General features: G+C 38.4%; 1 protein-coding gene across 1 annotated transcript in view; it reads left to right on the forward strand.

Annotated features, from left to right (window-relative positions):
• LOC129421124 (ras-associating and dilute domain-containing protein) overlaps positions 1-18,487 on the forward strand; it is a 41,400-nt gene extending 22,913 nt beyond the window's left edge. Inside the window, exons 9-16 of the mRNA XM_055176441.2 lie at positions 2,239-2,458; positions 2,559-2,731; positions 13,563-13,707; positions 15,279-15,460; positions 17,008-17,338; positions 17,453-17,535; positions 17,832-17,971; positions 18,187-18,487. Coding sequence (XP_055032416.2) covers positions 2,239-2,458; positions 2,559-2,731; positions 13,563-13,707; positions 15,279-15,460; positions 17,008-17,338; positions 17,453-17,535; positions 17,832-17,971; positions 18,187-18,268 — 1,356 coding nt within the window. The 3' untranslated portion in view covers positions 18,269-18,487. The remainder of the gene's footprint in view (positions 1-2,238; positions 2,459-2,558; positions 2,732-13,562; positions 13,708-15,278; positions 15,461-17,007; positions 17,339-17,452; positions 17,536-17,831; positions 17,972-18,186) is intronic.
• The last annotated feature ends 3,732 nt before the right edge of the window (positions 18,488-22,219 follow it).

Raw genomic sequence — 22,219 nt, forward strand, 5'->3', positions numbered from 1 at the left:
CCTCTCGACAGTAATATAAGTTTATAGTTGGCATCTGTGGGTGCTGTGCACTGACGTGTTTTGCAATACTTGGATTAGCATCCAGGACAGGAATTATGGGTTTCATATTACACTGTCAGAAAAAAATAGTCCATTTCAAAAAGTACACCTTTGCACCTAAAGAGTTCACGGGCCATTACATTGAATAGTTGCCATTTCTGTCCCCATGACATTATACTGTATGTATGTATAAAAAATGCAAGATAACTAACACTTAAATACATTTTATTATTAAGCAAAATTTCCTTCATGTTAATCTAACACCAAATTTAAACTATATCATTTAAAAGATTAAAGAGCACCTATTTCACTACTAAAAAACAATGATATTTTGTGTATTTGTAATAATATAATGTGTTCACGTGGTTTATGGTTAAAAAACACATTATTTTCCACATACAGTAAATTTTTGTAGCTCCACATTTCACTCTCTTCCTGAAACGCACAAAATTACGTATACGTTGTGATTGGTCTGAATACCTCTGACGTTAGCAGGAAAAGTGACGCTCCTTACCATGTTTGAAAGATAAGCTCACAATGCAATGCTAACAGGAGTTAACTGACAAGCTGTGAGTCTTAATCAGGAGTAATTATGATAATGTTGGCTTTGTCTACATCACCAATCCCAGGAAATAAACTGTTACCTACAATCTGTGTGTTTGTTGTAGTCCAAGAAAAGAGATTTATGTTGGAGACGATAGCTCGCATCATCGTTTACTTTGGGATTTGTAGCTTTTGCATATGGAAATGTAAAAACGTAAATCAGACAATAGGTGCTCTTTAACTCTTTCGCCGCCATTGACGAGATAACTCGTCAATTAAGAGACAACACTTCCCTGCCAATGACGAGAATTTCACTTCCGCAACTTATACAACCGGAAGTAGCACCTCACATGAAAGAGAAAGAACTCCGTGTATGTTTTAAAGATCGCTGTGAATGGGATCTCTATCAAAAGTCCTTCACAAAAATATAATTATCTCAGCTTTTTTCTTAAAATTGGGTGTTTTTGAAGAAACCTACCCATATTTGAGAGTTGATAAGAAGAGAAGTAATGAAGGTATGATGAAACAGGGTTTTTTTTGTTTGAAAGCAGAGGGTCTGTTCTTTCATTTATATATTTAAAGAAGAACATTTTCTGGAAGGCATTAAACTTTTGTGAAAATCATGAAAAATGCTGGCGCTGGCTGGCAACTTTTTTAAAAATGCTGGCTGGGAAAGAGTTAATATAAACTACATAGAACACTGAAAAACTGCATTTTTTTATCTCTATACTTTACCATTAAATATAAAGCATAATTTTTTTGCATATTTGTGTGGGTCCATATCCAATAATTTTTGCATTAACTATTTTTTACCATTGAAAAAGTCATAATATTTTAGATAACATGCACACAGGATTTCCCTTAGTCCTGCTACCCAACATGTTCCCCCCTCTGAAAACAGGAGTCACATTTTCAAGAGGAAGTCACATCATCTGGTTCTTCTGAAGGCCATTTTAAAGGCGGGGTGCATGATCTCTGAAAGACAATGTTGACATTTGAATTCACCTAAAGAATCACGCCCCTACCCCAATAGAATCTGGACCTTCATTTGATAGACCCGCCCCACACATACGCAACCCAGGCAATAATGTCAGTTAGTAGACACGCCCGTTACTGCTGATTGGCTACAAGTGTGTGTTGGTAGTCGGCCCGACTCTCTTTTCCAAAGCGCATCTCATAATAGTACCTCGTAGTTACCATATGTATACATCTTTACCGAAATGGTACATAATAGGACCTTTAAAAGGGTACTAGCCCAGTGACAGCTTGGGACAATTTTTTTCTGACAGTGTAGGCCAAACATTTCATGGCCAATTTAAATAGGTACTGTATAATCTATCCTGAGACCCATCAACATATTTTTAAATAGTAATATGATAAAACACAAAATGTTCTTTCACAAAAGTAGTTTTTTATTTTACTTGTCATTTTATTAATGAAATGTATGTTTATAATACTTTATATACATACTTTGTAATCATATCAAGATAATTGTTATTGCTTGTCATTAGCTGGACTAAACAATTCACTGCTATAGCCGAGGGACTTTGCCCACCCACCTTATCCCACTGCCCGACCCACAGTTTGAAAAACCCAGGTGTAGGCATTATAGTTCAATTATTTACTGATGAATCTTTTTCTTCGTTTGTCTCCCAGATGTTGTATCCAGTTCTTCCAGGCTTGTTGGACAGTAATCCTTTCTCCAAAAGTGGACAGCTGCAGATCTCGAAGGACGTCAGAAGGGTCCTGGAAATCTGTACAAAAACACTGCAGCTAGTCAGAGTGTTCCAGGTGCACCCAGAAATCACAGTGCAGCTCTTCGCCTACCTCTTCTTCTTCATCAATGCTTTGCTTTTCAATCTGTTGATGGAGAGAGGTGAGCCTTCACTGCCCATCTGTCAGACGTTTCAATGCTCATTTGCGCTGCATGTCATCACATCGAATCATTTTGGCCTTGTGTTTGGTTTTGTGTGAAGGATCGGGGGGAAGTTTTTACCAGTGGTCTCGTGGGGTCCAGATCAGGGCTAATTTGGATCTGCTTATAGACTGGGCACATGGAGCAGGACTGAATGATTTGGCACACAGCTACCTTCTCAAACTCTCAACAGCTGTCAATCTACTGGCCACGCCCAAGGAAACCCTTTTGCAGGTCAGAGATACATCTATAAATGATTCTCACGCAATTAGACTTATGAGGTGTCATGAAACATTTTGATAAAAAAAGTAAATGCAAAGTAAGAAGCATACAGTTACAAAAATCTCTTCATGTACTATTTTGCACATGATTTGAAATGACATCATACGAACCAATTTTTTTTTTCCACATTTAATGGGAAAATTTTCATTACCGCAACGTGTCCGTGACTGGATTTGGGTTCTTTGACATGAAAATATTTATAATTAAAAAATCTTAAAAAGCTTCAGTTATACTATAAACATTTACAGTAAAGAAACATGTGGTATTTGATGATCATTGGTAAATGTAGAGACAATAATAAGGAATATAAATGTGTCCAAGAAAAATTTTCTCATCTTCCGCAACAATTTTCAATCATTGTTTAAGCCTTCAAGGAACTAACATTTAAAAAAAATAGTTGTAAGGGACATAATTGACTGTGACTGCTACCAGGTAAGCAGAAATTTTGTTATTTCTCATTACCGAAACATGAGTTTGTAAATGCATATATTTAATGTAATATCATGTTGCGGTAATGATAATTTTTGATAATGATAATCTAAAAAATGTAAACAATTCAATAGGAAATATTTTTAATCCTCTAAAAATAATGGTTATAGTAAGTTCAAACCTTAATCTTATAAGTGCAAAAAAAAATTGTCTACAAGGGCTTTTAGAAAAATCTGATTCTGGACACCTTCTAAATCTGGATTTCGTGAGAATCACCCCTATGTATATTCATTATATTTCTCAAGAGTCATGTGGGGTGTAGTGAAACAATTTTAAAAATGTTTGCATGCTAAAACAGCTGTTGGTATACACAATTCTGAGCATTCCTGTCTTATTACAAATAAATTCCTTATTTATCACAATCTCAGTGGAGATCAGGAATTAGTTTGGTCCTCAGAAATAATTAACAGGAAGTATTACTCATTAAAGGATAAAGTTTTGTGAACACAAAGATTCTTTCATAGTAATAGATAAAGATGCAGGATAAGCTACATCTCCATCTGACATGTCTGGGTAACAAATCATCTCGCTAAGGGGACATCCTGCTAAAGGAAATAATAAAACATTGACTAGCATTACTGTCAGAGACTATATGACGCTTTTTGGGTTTGGTGTCTAACAAATTGTCAAAATATATTAGATGTTGTGTTGTAGTTATTGATACGTAAAACAAGGGTTTTATTTTATTTTTGGTAAGCACTTACTATTTAAAAAATATTTCTTATAGAATTATTTACATGTTTTAGATTATCATTATAAAAAATTATCATTACCGCAACACGATATTACATTAAATATATGCATTTACAAACTCATGTTTCGGTAATGAGAACTAAAAAGTTGTCTAGGTACTATGACAAAATTTTAACTTTTATCTGGAGAGAAAATAAGAACTACCTGGTAGCCATCTTGAGTGTCACAGTCAATTATGTCCCTTCAAACTATTTTTTTTTTAAAATGTAAGTTCATTGAGGACTTAAACAATGATTGAAAATTGATGCGGAGGATGAGAATTTTTTTCTTGGACACATTTATATTCCTTATTATTTTTTCTACATTTACCAATGATCACCAAATACCACATGTTTCTTTACCGTAAATGTTTATAGTATAACATGCATTTATCAGGCAGAAATAAGTATGTTTGTTTGACATTGAGATTGTATTTGATCCAAAATGTATTGGTGACCATCGTCAAGTGGTTAAACATGACTTTTATATCACTCAGTCGCAGACCTAAAAGACAGTTTACTTACATGAAATACACATATTGAATGGGTTTGTACTTGTCTAGAGCAAAGACTGTACCTCTTACGTACATCACATCTGTATGGTGTAAATAAAAATGTCTGATGCTGTTTTAGGTATAGGATCACAGTATGGTTTGGTAATCTTTCAGTTAAGCTTAAATAAAAAAAAGTTGTTGTACCTGATACTGACGGCATCAAACATTGTCAGGCATGAGAAAGATCATAACCTCCAAGATTGACATGAGGAGTTTATTCTTAACCAGTTGGAGAGGATTCTTGTCGATCAGAGTCATTCTTTGTACTCGCAGTATGAACTGCTTCCTTTTGGCAGAAGATACAGAGTCCCAGTGTGTAAACTTAATCGATACAACAACTCCTTTGTGCCAGTATCTTTGCATTAAGGGGCGGTTTCCCGGACAGGGATTAGACTAGTCCTTGACTTAAATAAATGTAAGAGCTGTCCAAACTAAAAACTACTTGCATTGACATATCTTAAAATACATCAGTGCCCTTTTTTTTGCTTCAAAATGCACACAAGTAATGTTTTTAGCAAGGCATGTTTGATAAAACTAGTTATATTTCCCAATTAAACTAAGGCCTAGTCCTGGTTTAAGCTAATCCCTGTCTGGGAAACCACCCCTAAATGTTTATCTTAATAGGTTTTTTATTACTATTATACTGTTTTTTACCTGTCTATTGTAGTCGTGCAGCAACATGCAGCAACAATTTCCTCTCGATGACAACAATAAAGTATAATTAACTGTGATTCATCAATTCTACATAACAAAGAATGGTTCTGATATTCGACCCTGGACCACAAAACCAGCTATAAGGGTCATTGTTTGAAATTGAGACGGCTGTATAAATAATATGCATTGATGTATGATTTGTTAGGATAGGATAATATTTGGCTGAGATTCAACTATTTGAAAATCTGGAATCTGGTGGTGCAAAAAATCCAAATATTGAGAAAATCACCTTTAAAGTACCCCTAACCTATGTGTTTCCAGCAATATAAAAATAGTCTCTGGTATCCCCAGAATGTGTCTGTAAAGTTTTAGCTGAAAATACACCACAGATCTTTCATTATATGATGTTGAACAAGCCATCTGGAGCTGCAATAAAAAACACGCTGTTTTTTGTGTGTTTCGTTAAATGCAAAGACAGCTTCTGTTCCCCTCCCCGTATGCAGAGTACAACATCAACATCATGTGCTTTGGACTACATCAAAAAATGTGTCTCTGGCAGAAAGTTGAACTATGCGCTCATAAGGTGCAGTCTGTGAGTGTTTATGGTGGGGCGTAATCAGTGTGACATCACATTGATAGGGGATCCTCAACAGCCTGTTTTGTGTGACTGTTGCAGTTTAAAGATTACACAAAGAACCTAGAAAAAGTTCTAAGTAGAAAAAGTAGCTTTTTCTGTTAGAAAAATGATAAAAAGTGAATTTTTTAGGTTAGGGGGTCTTTAAAGTTTTCAAATTACAGCACTAGATAGAAAAGTTTGTTGACAAACTTTATGTTGGCTTGACAAAGCGTAGCCTGTATGTTTAAAAAGGTTTGACAGATGTATAGTTTAGTAGGCTATCTGGCTGTTAGTATGTTTAAGTATGAAGCTAGCCTGATTTAGCATGAAGCTAGCATGATTAGCCTGAAGCTAGCATGAAGCTAACATGATTAACAAGAAGCTAGCATCAAGTTAGCATGATTAGCATGAAGATAGCATGATGCTAACATGAAATAGCATGAAGCTAGCATGATGCTAACGTGAATTAGCATGAAGCTAACATGATGCTAACATGAATTAGCATGAAGCTAGCATGATGCTAACGTGAATTAGCATGAAGCTAGCATGATGCTAACATGAATTAGCATGAAGCTAACATGATGCTAACATGAATTAGCATGAAGCTAACATGATGCTAACATGAATTAGCATGAAGCTAGCATGATGCTAACATGAATTAGCATGAAGCTAGCATGATGCTAATATGAATTAGCATGAAGCTAGCATGATGCTAACATGAATTAGCATGAAGCTAGCATGATGCTAACATGAATTAGCATGAAGCTAGCATGATGCTAATATGAATTAGCATGAAGCTAGCATGATGCTAATATGAATTAGCATGAAGCTAGCATGATGCTAACATGAATTAGCATGAAGTTAGCATGAAGCTAGCATGATGCTAACATGAATTAGCATGAAGCTAGCATGATGCTAACATGAATTAGCATGAAGCTAGCATGATGCTAATATGAATTAACATGAAGTTAGCATGATGCTAAAATGAATTAGCATGAAGCTAGCATGATGCTAACATGAATTAGCATGAAGCTAACATGATGCTAACATTAATTAGCATGAAGCTAGCATGATGCTAACATGAATTAGCATGAAGCTAGCATGATGCTAACATGAATTAGCATGAAGCTAGCATGATGTTAACATGAAATAGCATGAAGCTAACATGATGCTAACATGAATTAGCATGAAGCTAGCATGATGCTAATATGAATTAGCATGAAGGTAGCATGATGTTAACATGAATTAGCATGAAGCTAGCATGATGCTAACATGAATTAGCATGAAGCTAGCATGATGCTAACATGAATTAACATGAAGCTAACGTGATGCTAACATGAAGCTAACATGATGTTAACATGAATTAGCATGAAGCTAGCATGATGCTAACATGAATTAGCATGATGCTAACGTGAATTAGCATGAAGCTAGCATGATGCTAACATGAATTAGCATGAAGTTAGCATGTTGCTAACATTAATTAGCATGAAGCTAACATGATGCTAACATGAATTAGCATTAAGCTAGCATGATGCTAACATAAATTAGCATGAAGCTAGCATGATGCTAACATGAATTAGCATGAAGTTAGCATGATGTTAACATGAATTTGCATGAAGCTAACATGATGCTAACATGAATAAACATGAAGTTAGCAAGATTTATTATGAAATTAGCATGAAGCTAGCATGAAACTAGCATGAAGCTAGTATGACTTAGCATGAAACTAGCATAAGGCTAACATGACCAAAAGACCCAACCCCCATGTCTCTATGATGTTCGGATCCAGAGATATAAGGCTTTGTTTATTATGTTGCTAGGGTGCTCATATTTGGTTGCTAGGGGCGTGGCTTAATACCTCAATAAGAATCCTTAGAGACTGATTGGATGCCTGAGTAAAATGAGCCCACCCCCATGTCTCTGTGACACTGTGCTGCAAAGATATCCATCTGGGCATTTTATAATGGCAGTCTATGGGAGATGTTGCTAGGGTACCCAAAAATGGTTGCTAGGGGCGTGGCTTAACAGCTATGAGACGATCCAGAGAGACTGATTGGATGCCTGAGTAAAATGAGCCCACCCCCATGTCTCTACGACACTCTAAAGTGAAGATATTCCATCTGGGACGCTTTTATTCCCTTATATGGGCATGTTCCTTGCCCCATTATAAGTCAATGGGGAAATTTGGGTGCCTCTTACACCCCAGGGGTGAGACTTACACCCCAATGTGATGTATGTTCTTACAGAGCCTGCCAGCCTCTTCAAATGTGGTAACCCACAAGTTTCTACAAATTTCTCGCTTGCAGCTAAGACCCGTCAAAGTTTGTCGCAATGTTAAGTCAATGGAAAATTTGGGGTGTTTGAGCGCCCCGTTTAGGAATTCGGTAGGTCCCATCAGTTAGAAAAGATATAGCATAAATCTACGTACCAGTCTTAAAAGTTTTGTAAAGTTTTGTGGGTGTAGCTTGAAAGCTCTAGGAGGAGTTACTGTTAGAAAAAGTGTGGACCAGAAGAATAATAATAACTAGATAGGTACATTTCCTGAAGAAAATGTGAGTGGTGCTTGCCGTGGCAAAATTCTGGGTAACATATATGATTATACTCCAAGCCAAAAGTAAAACGATCCAACTCCCGTGTCTCTACGATGTTCTGATGCGGAGATATAAGGCTATGTTTATCCGGTTGCTAGGGTACTGTATTTGGTTGCCAGGGAAAAAATTGCCATCCACTAGTGATTACCCTCCGAGTCACGAGTCAAACGGTCCAACCCCCGTGTCTGTACAATGTTCTGATGCGGAGATATAAGGCTTTGTTTACTCTGTTGCTAGGGTACTGTATTTGGTTGCTAGGGAACAAATTGGCATCCACTAGTGATTACCCGCCGAGTCACAAGTCAAACGGTCCAACCCCCGTGTCTCTACGATGTCCTGATCCAAAGATATAAGGCTTTGTTTACTCTGTTGCTAGGGTACTGTATTTGGTTGCTAGGGAAAAAATTGGCATCCACTAGTGATCACCCGCCAAGTCACGAGTCAAGCGGTCCAAACCCCGTGTCTCTACGATGTTCTGATGCGGAGATATAAGGCTTTGTTTACTCTGTTGCTAGGGTAATGTATTTGGTTGCTAGGGAAAAAATTGGCATCCACTAGTGATTACCCTCCGAGTCACGAGTCAAACGGTCCAAACCCCGTGTCTCTACGATGTTCTGATGCGGAGATAGAAGGCTTTGTTTACTCTGTTGCTAGGGTACTGTATTTGGTTGCTAGGGAAAAAATTGGCATCCACTACTGATTACCCTCCGAGTCACGAGTCAAACGGTCCAACCCCCGTGTCTCTACGATGTTCTGATGCAGAGATATAAGGCTTTGTTTATTCTGTTGCTAGGGTACTGTATTTGGTTGCTAGGGAAAAAATTGGCATCCCATAGTGATTACACTCTGAGTCTCGAGTCAAACGGTCCAACCCCCGTGTCTCTACGATGTTCTGATGTTGAGATATAAGGCTTTGTATATTCGGTTGCTAGGGTACTGTATTTGGTTGCTAGGGAGAAAATTGCCATCCCATAGTGATTACACTCCAAGCCAAAAGTAAAACGGTCCAACCCCCGTGTTTCTACGATGTTCTGATGTTGAGATATAAGGCTTTGTATATTCGGTTGCTAGGGTACTGTATTTGGTTGCTAGGGAGAAAATTGCCATCCCATAATGATTACACTTCAAGACATAAGTAAAACGGTCCAACCCCCGTGTCTCTACGATGTTCTGATGCCGAGATATAACTGTTTGAATTTTATGTTGCTAGGGTGCTCAAAAGTGGTTGCTAGGGGCGTGGCTTAATACCTCAATAAGGATCCCGACAGACTGATTGGATGCCTGAGTAAAATGAGCCCACCCCCATGTCTCTGTGACACTGTGGTGCAAAGATATCCATCGGGGCATTTTATAATGGCAGTCTATGGGATAGGTTGCTAGGGTGCCCAAAATGGTTGCTAGGGTAACCTTACACCCCATTGTGGGGGACATCCTGACAGAGTCTAGCACCCTTTTCAAATTTAGTAACCCACATCTTTCTACAAAATCCTGGCTCGTACCTATGACCCGTCAAAGTCTTTGCAATGTTAAGTCTATGGGATTTTCCCCCATTGACTTTTCATTGGGGCACTTTTGGGCGCCTCTTACACCCCAGGGGTACAACTTACACCCCAATGTGATATATGTTCTTACAGAGTCTACCACCCTCTCCAAATGTTGTAACCTACATGTTTCTACAAAATCCTCGAGCGGAGCTATGACTCGTCAAAGTTGGGCTCAATGTTAAGTCAATGGGATTTTTCGGGTGGTTTTTCGCCCCCCTTTTGGAAATCCTGCACCCGATCGCTTATAAAAGTCATAGCAGTCGTGTCCTTAATAAGCCCGTTGATTTGAGCCCTCTTTCATGGGTCTACGACAAACCGTGCGGGACTAGTTAGGTGCCGAAAAAGTGTGCAGATGTAAGAATAAAATATAATAATTATTATAATAATAATAATATCCCTGAGCAATAGTAATAGTGATGCCTTGCATAAATGCAAGCACCACTAATAATAACTAGATAGAAAAGTTTGTTGACAAACTTTATGTTGGCTTGACAAAGCCTGGCCTGAACGTTAAAAACTGTTTGACAGAAGTTTAGTTTAGTAGGCTATCTGGCTGTTAGTATGTTTTAGTATGAAGCTAGCCTGATTTAGCATGAAGCTAGCATGATTAGCCTGAAGCTAGCATGAAGCTAACATGATTAGCATGAAGCTAGCATCAAGTTAGCATGATTAGCATGAAGCTAGCATGATGTTAACATGAAATAGCATGAAGCTAGCATGATGCTAACATGAAATAGCATGAAGCTAGCATGATGCTAACATGAATTAGCATGAAGCTAGCATGAAGCTAACATGATTAGCATGAAGCTAGCATCAAGTTAGCATGATTAGCATGAAGCTAGCATGATGCTAACATGAAATAGCATGAAGCTAGCATGATGCTAACATGAATTAGCATGAAGCTAGCATGAAGCTAACATGATTAGCATGAAGCTAGCATCAAGTTAGCATGATTAGCATGAAGCTAGCATGATGCTAACATGAATTAGCATGAAGTTAGCATGAAGCTAGCATGATGCTAACATGAATTAGCATGAAACTAGCATGATGCTAACATGAATTAGCATGAAGCTAGCATGATGCTAACATGAATTAGCATGAAGCTAGCATGATGCTAACATGAATTAACATGAAGCTAGCATGATGCTAACATGAATTAGCATGAAGCTAGCATGATGCTAACATAAATTAGCATGAAGTTAGAATGATGCTAACATGAATTAGCATGAAGCTAGAATGATGCTAACATGAATTAGCATGAAGCTAGAATGATGCTAACATGAATTAGCATGAAGCTAGCATGATGCTAACATGAATTAGCATGAAGCTAGCATGAAGCTAGCATGATGCTAACATGAATTAGCATGAAGCTAGCATGATGCTAACATGAATTACCATGAAGCTAGCATGATACTAACATGAATTAGCATGAAGCTAGCATGATGCTAACATGAATTAGCATGAAGTTAGCATGATGCTAACATGAATAAGCATGAAGTTAGCAAGATTTATTATGAAATTAGCATAAAGCTAGCATAAAACTAGCATGAAGCTAGTATGACTTAGCATGAAGCTAGCATAAGGCTAACATGACCAAAAGACCCAACCCCCATGCCTCTATGATGTTCGGATCCAGAGATATAAGGCTTTGTTTATTATGTTGCTAGGGTGCTCATATTTGGTTGCTAGGGGCGTGGCTTAATACCTCGATAAGAATCCTCAGAGACTGATTGGATGCCTGAGTAAAATGAGCCCACCCCCATGTCTCTGCGACACTGTGCTGCAAAGATATCCATCTGCGCAATTTATAATGGCAGTCTATGGAATAAGTTGCTAGGGTGCCCAAAAATGGTTGCTAGGGGCGTGGCTTAATAGCTATGGGACGATCTTGAGAGACTGATTGGATGCCTGAGTAAAATGAGCCCACCCCCATGTCTCTACGACACTCTAAAATGAAGATATTCCATCTGGGACACTTTTATTCCCTTATATGGGCATGTTTCCTGCCCCATTATAAGTCAATGGGGAAATTTGGGTGCCTCTTACACCCCAGGGGTACAGCTTACACCCCAATGTGATGTATGTTCTTACACAGCCTACCAGCCTCTTCAACTGTGATAACCCACAAGTTTCTACAAATTTCTCGTTCGCAGCTATGACCCGTCAAAGTTGGCCGTAATGTTAAGTCAATGGAAATTTTGGGGTGTTTGAGCGCCCCGTTTAGGAATTCGGTAGGTCCCATCAGTTAGAAAAGTCATAGCATAAATCTACGTACCAGTCTTAAAAGTTTTGTAAAGTTTTGTGGGTGTAGCTTGAAAGCTCTAGGAGGAGTTACAGTTCGAAAAAGTGTGGACCAGAAGAATAATAATAATAATAAGCTTAGATCGAAGAACAGTATGTTGGCTTTGTCAAGCCAACATAATAATAAGCTTAGATCGAAGAACAGTATGTTGGCTTTGTCAAGCCAACATAATTAGCAACACATATTAGTAATAATAATAAATACATTTTTGATATATTTACAGTAGGAAATTTACAAAATATCTTCATGGCACATGATCTTGATATCCTAATGGTTTTTGGCATAGAAAATGTGTCATTTTGACACATACAATTGCTACAAATACACCAAATAACTTGTTTTGTGGTCCAAGGTCACATATTACATTTAATTACAAGGAATTAATGCTTTTAGTATGATACGGTAACTTAATTATCATAAAAAGTATCTGTACATTGATGGTGCTTACACTCAAATATGGACATCAATTTAACCCAGAGCCTTTCAAACTTTTCCACATGTGCCCCCCTTAAGAAATTTCATCATATGAAACAATCTCAATCATTGAATTTAATGAAGTAAAACATATTAAATGATACAGTATAGTGCTGTTGGTTAGTAGACTTATTTTTCTGAGGTTTAATTACACAGAATTTATGATAAATTAATATAAAATGTGACCCTGGACCACAGTCTTAAGGGGTTAATTTTCTGAAATTTACATTTGCTATATGATTTGAAAGCTAAATAAATAACCTTTCTATTCATGTATGGTTTTGTTAGGATTGGACAATGTTTGAAAATCTGGAATCTGAGGCTGCAAAGAAATTGTATACATAAATAAATCACCTTTAAATTTGTCCTTAGCAACACATTACTAAACATAAATACATTTTTGATATATTAACGGTAGGGAATGTACAAAATATCTTAATGGGAAGTGATCTTTACTTAATATCCTCATGGTGTTAGGCATAAAAAATCTATAATTTTGACTCATACAATGTTTTTTTGCTTTTGCTACAAAATACCCATATAACTTATGATTGGTTTTGTGGTCCAGGTTCACAAGTGTCATAAAATTGGGCCCCTTCGCTCCCTTGTTGGAGAACCACTGATTTAACTCATTGGTTAAGTTTGTCCATAACTAACCTACTATGAGTTAAAACCAGCACAGAGCATCATTTTTAGTGTAGTTTTCCTTACATTTCTAAATGTCATGTTTAATGTGGATAAAAAATCAGGTTGTTAATATTAAAACACTTAACATTTATTATGTATTATTATGTCAGTATGTAAATCTCCATGTTTGTGTCAATGTAGATGTCCTGGAGTGCCCTGCGGATGGAGTTTAATGCACTTAATCCAGCACAGCTGCACCACATACTGAGAGAGTATAACTCACGACGCTCGTGTCCTGCTGCATGGGCGCCCTCTAGTGATGAAACCAACACTGCTCTCACAACCAGTAAATTATTCATATCATTACATAAATATATTATCTTAACAATATGAACTGTGTTTCACACATCTCATGCATGCCGTATGAATGTAATGCATGTTCATTTCAGAATTAGCGTTTAAGACAGCGTAGGGTTGCGAAATATGTTTCTCGACCCTGTTCCTTAACCCAGTGGTTGCCAACTTTTTCCTTGCCCCCGCCCCAAGTACATATATCTATCTTTCAGTTTGATTTTGCTGTTGAGTTGACAAGTACAAATAATTTGCAAACAAGAAAAAAATTAACTACCCTATCTTGGCATTGTAAGAATATGATTTTTAAAAAACTTAAAAATATATATAAATGAAGAGTTTCGTTGCAAAACGAGATAAATCCATTTTTTTACATTTTTGTCAAAACATGTTTATTATTATGTTATCATGTTATTATTTTGTTTTCTGGTGCTACTTAGCTGTATTTTTAAGTTATAAAGGTTTAAATCAAAACAAACCAACTGCAGTTGCATTGAAATGAATTGGAATGCAGAACCAAAAATCGCGATTTCTGAACAATTAACAAAACGGTGGTTATCTCGTTTTGCAACGAAACTCTTCATATATATTTTATAAAATTATTAGTGGAACATATGCATCTTATTGCGCTCACAGCATATGGGATCCTGCACCCCGTTGTGAACTCTGGCTCCCCCCTAAGGGGGGGCTTGGACCCCAGGTTGGGAACCACTACCTTAAGGTACAGAAGGTACACATATCTCTCTAATCAAATACATTTGATTTCACCTTGCTACTAGATGGTTGTGTCATATATGCAAAATGTTTAGTGTTGATGAGGCTCCAGGAACACACCATACAACGATTGTATTCCCTTATAAAACATTTAAAAGTAAAAGTAAATTTAAGGGGACATATCATGAAAATCTGACTTTTTTCATGTTTAAGTGCTATAATTGGGTTTAATAGTTTTGGTAAATCATTCTCTGTAAACGTGAAAAAATATATCATTGAAATTTGGCTCCCCTTGTGATGTCAGAAGAGGATAATACTGCCCCTTAATCTGCACTATCCAACCACAGCACTGCCATTTAGTGCAGAGAGACAGAAAATAATTGACAGCAAAATTGAGTTTCAATTTCAACAAACCACCATTATGGCGATCAGTGTTTGCATTTCATCAGCTCATTTGCATTTAAAAACCCCAAAACAGCACATTTTTGCTCACGCCTACAAAGTTGCAATTTAAACATGCTATAATAAATTATCTGTGGGATATTTTAAGCTAAAACTTCACATATGTACTCTGGGGACACCAAAGATTTATTTGACATCTTAACAAAGTCTTGTCAAATGTCACCTTTTAAATGTCATGATGATCAAGTTTGTAATAATTCTCAGTGATCTACTGTCTATAACTATCAAAGCAAAAACTCAAAAATAATTTTATTTTTATACATCAAACAGTTCATAGTATAGATTTGTTACATAATGTTTACGTCTTCCTGTGATTCTTGTGTTGGGGTGAATGAGTAGCGCATCAGCTTTTCTTAAAACTGATTATTTTCTTGTGCTTTTTGTCTGCAGTTGATATCCTGGAAAGTTTTGATAAGCACCCACCTCTCATACTCCCTCTGGATGGTTTTGTTCTTGATCTAAAAAGACCGATCAGTGAAACGGGTCTAGTTAAACAGCTGAGTCATTTTCAAAGGCTGATCAAAAAACTCACCGACCCGGATTCTGGTCCAAATTCCACAGAACCACATCAGGTATACGTGCAGCTTAATTTTTGTTAGATGAAACATTTCACCAACCAAAGCTTTACGTGTACATTTTGTGCTAAATTAGCCTTTCTGGAACAGCAGTGTGTAGTGGAGTCCAAAATCTTAGTGGACATGATCGAGTCATTCAATCCCATGATGCACCGCAATAGCAAGTGTACACTCAACAGCCTTCCACTTTAAAGCTTGTGTCATATGAATTCCCGCGTCTTGGCACAAGATGGAGCCTGGAGCACTTCTAGCATACTCAGGGTACATTTACATTACATGGCAAAGATGTACCACACAGTGGTGGCTGATGACTTCTCTTCCGAGGGGCAGAAATTCAAAATATGTGTTCGTTGTGTCATGTGAACCTTTGTGCATCATGCATTATGTCAAAATAAGTGCCTGCTGCACACGCGTTAAAAGGATTTATGATAAAATAAAAACGATCACGTTCACAAAATACTCACTTAACACTAAACTCTGATTACACATGAGATTACGTGAGTATCTCTTTTATCATAAACCCCTACAAAACATCTGCTGCAGGGATGTATTTTGATATGACGCATGATGCGCAGGTTCACATGACGCGCCAAACTCATATTTTGATAGGACGAGCCACACACATGATGGCCTCAATAAATGTTTTTATGAGCTTTGCATCATGCGCCCTCGAAAAAGACCAAAAACATATAGTCCTGTGGCCGGTTGCATAAAACTTTAAGACTAGTCTTTAAAGTTAGTCATGAATTTTTTTCTTCAAGACCGATCATAACTGTTTTAAGTATGTTACATAGTAAGGTAGATTGGTCTAATTTAAATCCAAATAATAAGACTGATTAGCCCTAACTAAATGCTAGTTAGTCAGAGTCATACTTAAGACGCAGTCTTAACGTCACGGCTATGTTTATGCAACCGGCCACTGATTTCACAGACAAGGCTTAGCTGAAACCAGTGGCCGGTTGCATAAACATGGCCGTGACGTTAAGACTGCGTCTTAAGAATGATTCTGACTAACTAGCAATTAGTTAGGGCTAATCAGTCTTATTATTTGGATTTAAATTAGACAAATCCACCTTTCTATGTAACACACTTAAAACAATTATGATCAGTCTTGAAGAAAAAAATTCATGGCTAACTTTCAAAACAGTCCTGTTTACATGGATCCACAAAAATGAGCATGTTGTATTACCCATACCAGGCCTGTAGTTGGCGATGTTTGAACACGTAATACGCATGAAGTCACCATTTTCACAAATGCACCTTTTTGTAGTTTATATGGAGATGATAATGGTTTAGTTTTAAAAAACGTGCACTTTGAAAGCCCCAAAATGTATATGAACAGCCAAAAGATGCCATTTTATTACTTGGAGTCCTGTAAACATCCTTTCAGTGTCCAAATTCACTACTTTAAGTGCACAACATTCGTGAAGTAATGTACTAGGGAGTAGTGAATGAGAGTAAAGGGGGCTATTTTTTTGTACACAGCCAAAAACTTTATGGTAAATGACAGAATAATAAATTGGCCTATTTCTGTGTTTTTACAGTTCGTCTCCGCTGTACCAACAGAAGCCAAATTTACTAAACTGGAAGCTCATCCAACAGCTCATCTTGAACTTGGGCACACGGAGAAAGTTTTTCCTTGGGCTGGAACAAATGATTTGAGCTCTTGTGAAACTATTTTAACAAAGAAGCTTCAAAATCTCGAGTTACAGATGAAAGGGTTGCATCCCAGCAGTGTGGAGCGCTCGGCCCCATTTTTACTTACACCACCAAACCCACTGCAAAACCTTGAGCTGATGGATCCTGAAACAGACCAGCAGGAGACGATATCACACCATCAGACCTCCAAATACCTTACTGATATCAAACAAGAAGGTAGCAGGATTTTGTCTTCCTTGTTTTTTAAATACACTGAATGTAAAAAGCCATAATGAGGTCAAGATGCTAAAATGGTGACACGTGTTTGGTGTGTATAATATGTTTTTGAAGGTGAGGGTGATGAGGAAGATGTGTTTGTGCTGGAGTTGCAGAGAGGATCATGTGGTTTGGGTCTGGCATTGGTAGATGGACAGGTCAGTGGATCAGTAGGCAATGTTTGCATCATCCCTCTATATGCAATATTTTTAAAATACACTTTCAGATGTTTTGTGTTAAATAAACTGGAATCAATAAATACTTGGCCATTTTAGGATATTATGTCTAAAAGTTTGCATCCAAAAAACTGCTTATGGAAATCAAACACTAAAAGTGACAATATGTGGTAATGAATATGTAACAAATTCTTACTGTCTCGTTGTTTAGTACTGTATTTTTGGTGGGCATGTCATAATATTATATAAATATTATACAGTAATCTTTATTTAAACAGGAAACACCATTTAAAGTCAATGGAATATACATCAAATCCGTAATGCCGGAATCTCCTGCTGCTTTGTCCCAGCGGCTGAGACCAGGGGATCGTATTCTAGCAGTGAATGGACTCAGTCTGGTTGGGGTGGACTACCAAACGTGAGTAAAATGACAAATAGATTGAGCCAGGTACAGTTTTGTACCTTAATTTCTGACAGTGTGTAATGCTCTACCAGGAAAGCACAAGTGATGCATTAGGATTTGACAATTTGTTAATAAGTATTATTGTAACTCTTAGTCATTTATAAAGCACTATTGTTATATTTTCTGTGTCAATAAAATCACTGTAATGTATTTTGTTTGTGTGTTTGCAGTGGCAGGGAGCTCATTCAGACATCAGGAGACAGACCCCGATTACTAGTTGCCAAATCTGACAGAAATACAAGAGAAGCATAACATTCCTCCCACAAAACAACTTTTCTACATTTTTTACCAAATGCTTTTATGTATATGTCTTTTATTTTATTGTTATACGTGTGTGTGTGTTTCATTAATTGAATTTTGAGATTAAATGTATCGATGTTTTTTTGAAATGATAAAACATTTGTTAATGTATGTCTTATACAAATGGCCTCATTGCCTTGACCAACTAAGTAAAACCTTTTTTTTTTCAAATGCTGCATCCTTATTGCATAGACCAAAGTTTCTACAATAATTTGTTTTATTCTTTAAGTGTTAATTGTTTGTCAATGTGCATCCCAGAAAATAAATTTTTCACTTTTTGCCATTTGATTTGGCTGGATTGTCTGAGGTGGTGCGAAAGAGTGGAGGCTGGGACTATTTGCATATTTATATACAGTGAAGACAATAAGTATTTGAACACCTGAGAAAATCAATGTTAATATTTGGTACAGAAGGCTTTGTTTGCAGTTACAGAGGTTTGCACACACTGCAGGAGGGATTATGTTTAATTCTTAAGGTGAAGGAATGTAATAGATGTGCTGAGTGATGGGCACGTTAAGCCACGCCCACTTGTTTATGTATGGGGTTTCCACGCACACCCGGAAGTTAGCTGTAAACTAAGTAACCCTGCAATGAGGGTGTCTGTCTGCTTTCTCTTTAATATCGCAGCATATTACAGTCATATCCTAACTATCTTATAGATCCAATTAGAGTCCAGATGCAGGGAGCTACACTGCGACCAAAATGGTCGCATATGCGACCTTTTGAACTGCCGTTGCGACCCTAATTTTTAATGGGTCGCAAATGTGCTACCTAATGTTTTAGACAATATGCTATGATTTGCTATAAGCATTTATTAAAACAGAAATGTGGATTTTAAAAATACGTTTTATAACGTGCTCTGAGCCATCAACACTGTGGTGTTGTTGCGATCGTCGATGATATTCTGGTTTACGGACGAACCCAAAAGGAACATGACGACAATTTACACGCAATGTTGCAAAGGTCTCGCAAGAAAGGCATAAAGCTCAACCCTGAGAAAAGTATTGTGAGTGCTACTGAAGTTCGCTATTTCGGTCACTGCTTATCTGCTGAAGGAGTCAAGCCAGACCCTGAAAAGGTTTCAGCGATCAAGCACATGGAGCCACCAAAGAATAAAGCGGAACTCGAAACAGTCCTGGGAATGGTAAATTACCTGTCCAAGTTTGCACCCTGCTTATCGGACATTAATGCACCGCTTCGGCAGCTCCTCAAACAGTCCAGCGAGTTCATATGGGATTCCCAGCACGATGCAGCATTCAAAAAAATGAAAGATCTCATAACTACAGAACCGGGACCAGTTCGTGCATTCTATGACCCACAGAAAGATCTGCACCTTCAGGTGGACGGATCGAAATACGGTCTCGGTGCAGTTCTGCTGCAGGACGGGAAGCCACTCAGCTATGCGTCAAGGTCACTGACTGACTGTGAAGTTAGCTATGCTATAGAGAAGGAGCTCTATGCGGTCTTATTCGGCTGTAAGCGCTTTCATCGGTACGTATATGGCCGAAATGTCATAGTGGAGTCTGATCACAAGCCACTTGAATCAGTGATGAAAAAACCACTAGCTGCAGCTCCGCCGCGACTCCAAAGAATGATCTTACAGCTCCAGAAATACGATATCACCATCATACACCGGCCAGGAAAGGAGATTCCGGTGGCGGACCCTCTCTCCAGGAAGTTCATCGAGACAGAGCACGACAACCTGAGCGAAGGAATGGACATGCAAGTTCACATGGTTTACAAAAGCTTACCTGTCAGTGATGAAAAGCTCCTACAGATCCGTGCTGAGACTGAGTCAGACAGCCAGCTTGTCCAGCTTAGACAGGCGATTCTGGATGGATGGCCTGGGGAAAGGAGAAAATGCCCCGCAGACATCAGTGACTTCTGGAATTTTCGAGATGAACTGTCACTGACAAATGGAATAATTCTTAAAGGTGAGAAGATAGTCATACCCACCTCACTTAGAGAAGACATGCTCACACGCATTCACATCGGTCACATGGGCATAGAAAAATCAAAGCAAAGAGCACGAGATGTGTTATTCTGGCCAGGAATGTGCAAACAGATAGAGCGCATGATTGAGAGATGTGATACTTGCCTGGAGCGACGTTGCTCAAACACCAAGGAGCCCATGATTTCCCACGAGATACCAACCAGACCATGGCAGGTGATAGCCTCCGACCTCCTTACCTGGAACAACGAGGAATACATGGTTACAGTAGACTATTATAGCCGTTTTTTCGAACTGGACAAACTTCACACCACAACAGCCGCTACCGTCATCAGCAAACTCAAAGCCATTTTCGCGAGACACGGCATTCCAGAGAAAGTCGTCTCCGACAACGGTCCACAATTTCGAGGCAAGGAGTTTGAGGACTTTGCCAAGACATGGGGTTTCACACACACCACCACCAGTCCCCACTACCCCCAGAGTAATGGCTTGGCTGAGAAGACAGAGTGCAGATCACAAAATCGATCCTGACAAAATCCAGGATGGACCGAAGAGATCCCTATATTAGTTTACTGGAATATAGGAACACACCTGTCGACAACTTCAAATCGCCTGCCCAGCTCCTCATGAGTCGCAGGCTGCGTTCCATTCTGCCAAACACCAACAAGCAGCTTCTGCCTAAAACCGTCAGTTTCACAGAGGCACGCTCCAGAAGAGTGGAACAGCAGCGGCGTCAGAAGAAGTACTATGATCGTTCGACTCGTCCGCTATCACAGCTTTACACTGGACAGTCTGTTCGCATGCAGGAGCATGGCCTATGGAGGCCAGCTGTTGTTGTCCACCCTGCCAATTCTCAAAGATCCTACCATGTTTGTACCCCAGACGGTCGGATGTATCGCAGAAACCGTCGTCATCTCCTCCACACAAAAGCTTCCACAGAGCCTGTGGAGAACGCTGCCGTTTCTGAAAACATAAAGGAAAAGCAAAACAGCGAAGCTTCATCTATACCTCAGGTATGCCCTGAAGTATCAACACAACGTTCAAGTGACAGTGAAATCCAGCCCATACAATATCATACCAGATCAGGTCGAGCAGTACGACCTAGAGCAATTCTTGACTTGTGATTTGTGATTCGTCTGGGGTGTAGGCGGATCGCTGCCCCTATGAGAAAAGGAACCTAAGATCTGGTATGAGCTGTCTAAAAAAATTGCAGACATTTTTTTCAGACATGTTGAAAGTTCAATTCAGTTGCATGATGTGATACATGAAGTGTCAGAAATGTTGAGATGTTTCGTGAAATGCAGCAAACTCTGTGTTTATGTTATAGTAATGTTTGGAGTATGTATGCTGTATATAATTTATATAAATAATGTTTTCTTTGTTTTTATTAAAAGAAAGGGGATGTAATATTCATGTAAGAACTGAATATTTACGACACTGATTTACGGCATGACGGAAGTAGTGAAGAGACTGGTCGCTTGGCGGCAGTCGTATGTCACATGTAAATACTGCTGCACGTTTGTCAGTAAAGCTCCAAGTTTATTCAGTACTCTCTGTACGTCTCCTTATTTCAAACTGCACGTCCAGTGCAACATCGTTATAATATAACGAAGAACAAGACAAACACGTTGGCTTCATTTTACGTGAAAGCACGTCGTGTCTCTCCCTATCAGTGTGCGTTTGCGTGCTCAGCTGTTTCTCAATGAATTAGGTGCGACATGACGCAAGCGCAGTCAGTGTCTTCCATGTTTCTGAACTTGAGCAGAGGTCTTTCTTCACTGACGACGCGGGACCCGTATGGTTCCGGGTTTATATTTTAAATGGTCTGTCGGGTCCGGTTAGGTCCTAGTTTAATTACTTTGGGTCCCAAGTCTGATTAATGTTGTGTTTATAACCCGAGTTGATCGGAAAACGGCCATGAGCGCTACCGCGCTAAAGCTCGAGTGCAGTTT

The sequence above is a fragment of the Misgurnus anguillicaudatus genome, chromosome 4, assembly GCF_027580225.2.
Source record: "Misgurnus anguillicaudatus chromosome 4, ASM2758022v2, whole genome shotgun sequence".
Classification (NCBI taxonomy): Eukaryota; Metazoa; Chordata; class Actinopteri; order Cypriniformes; family Cobitidae; genus Misgurnus; species Misgurnus anguillicaudatus.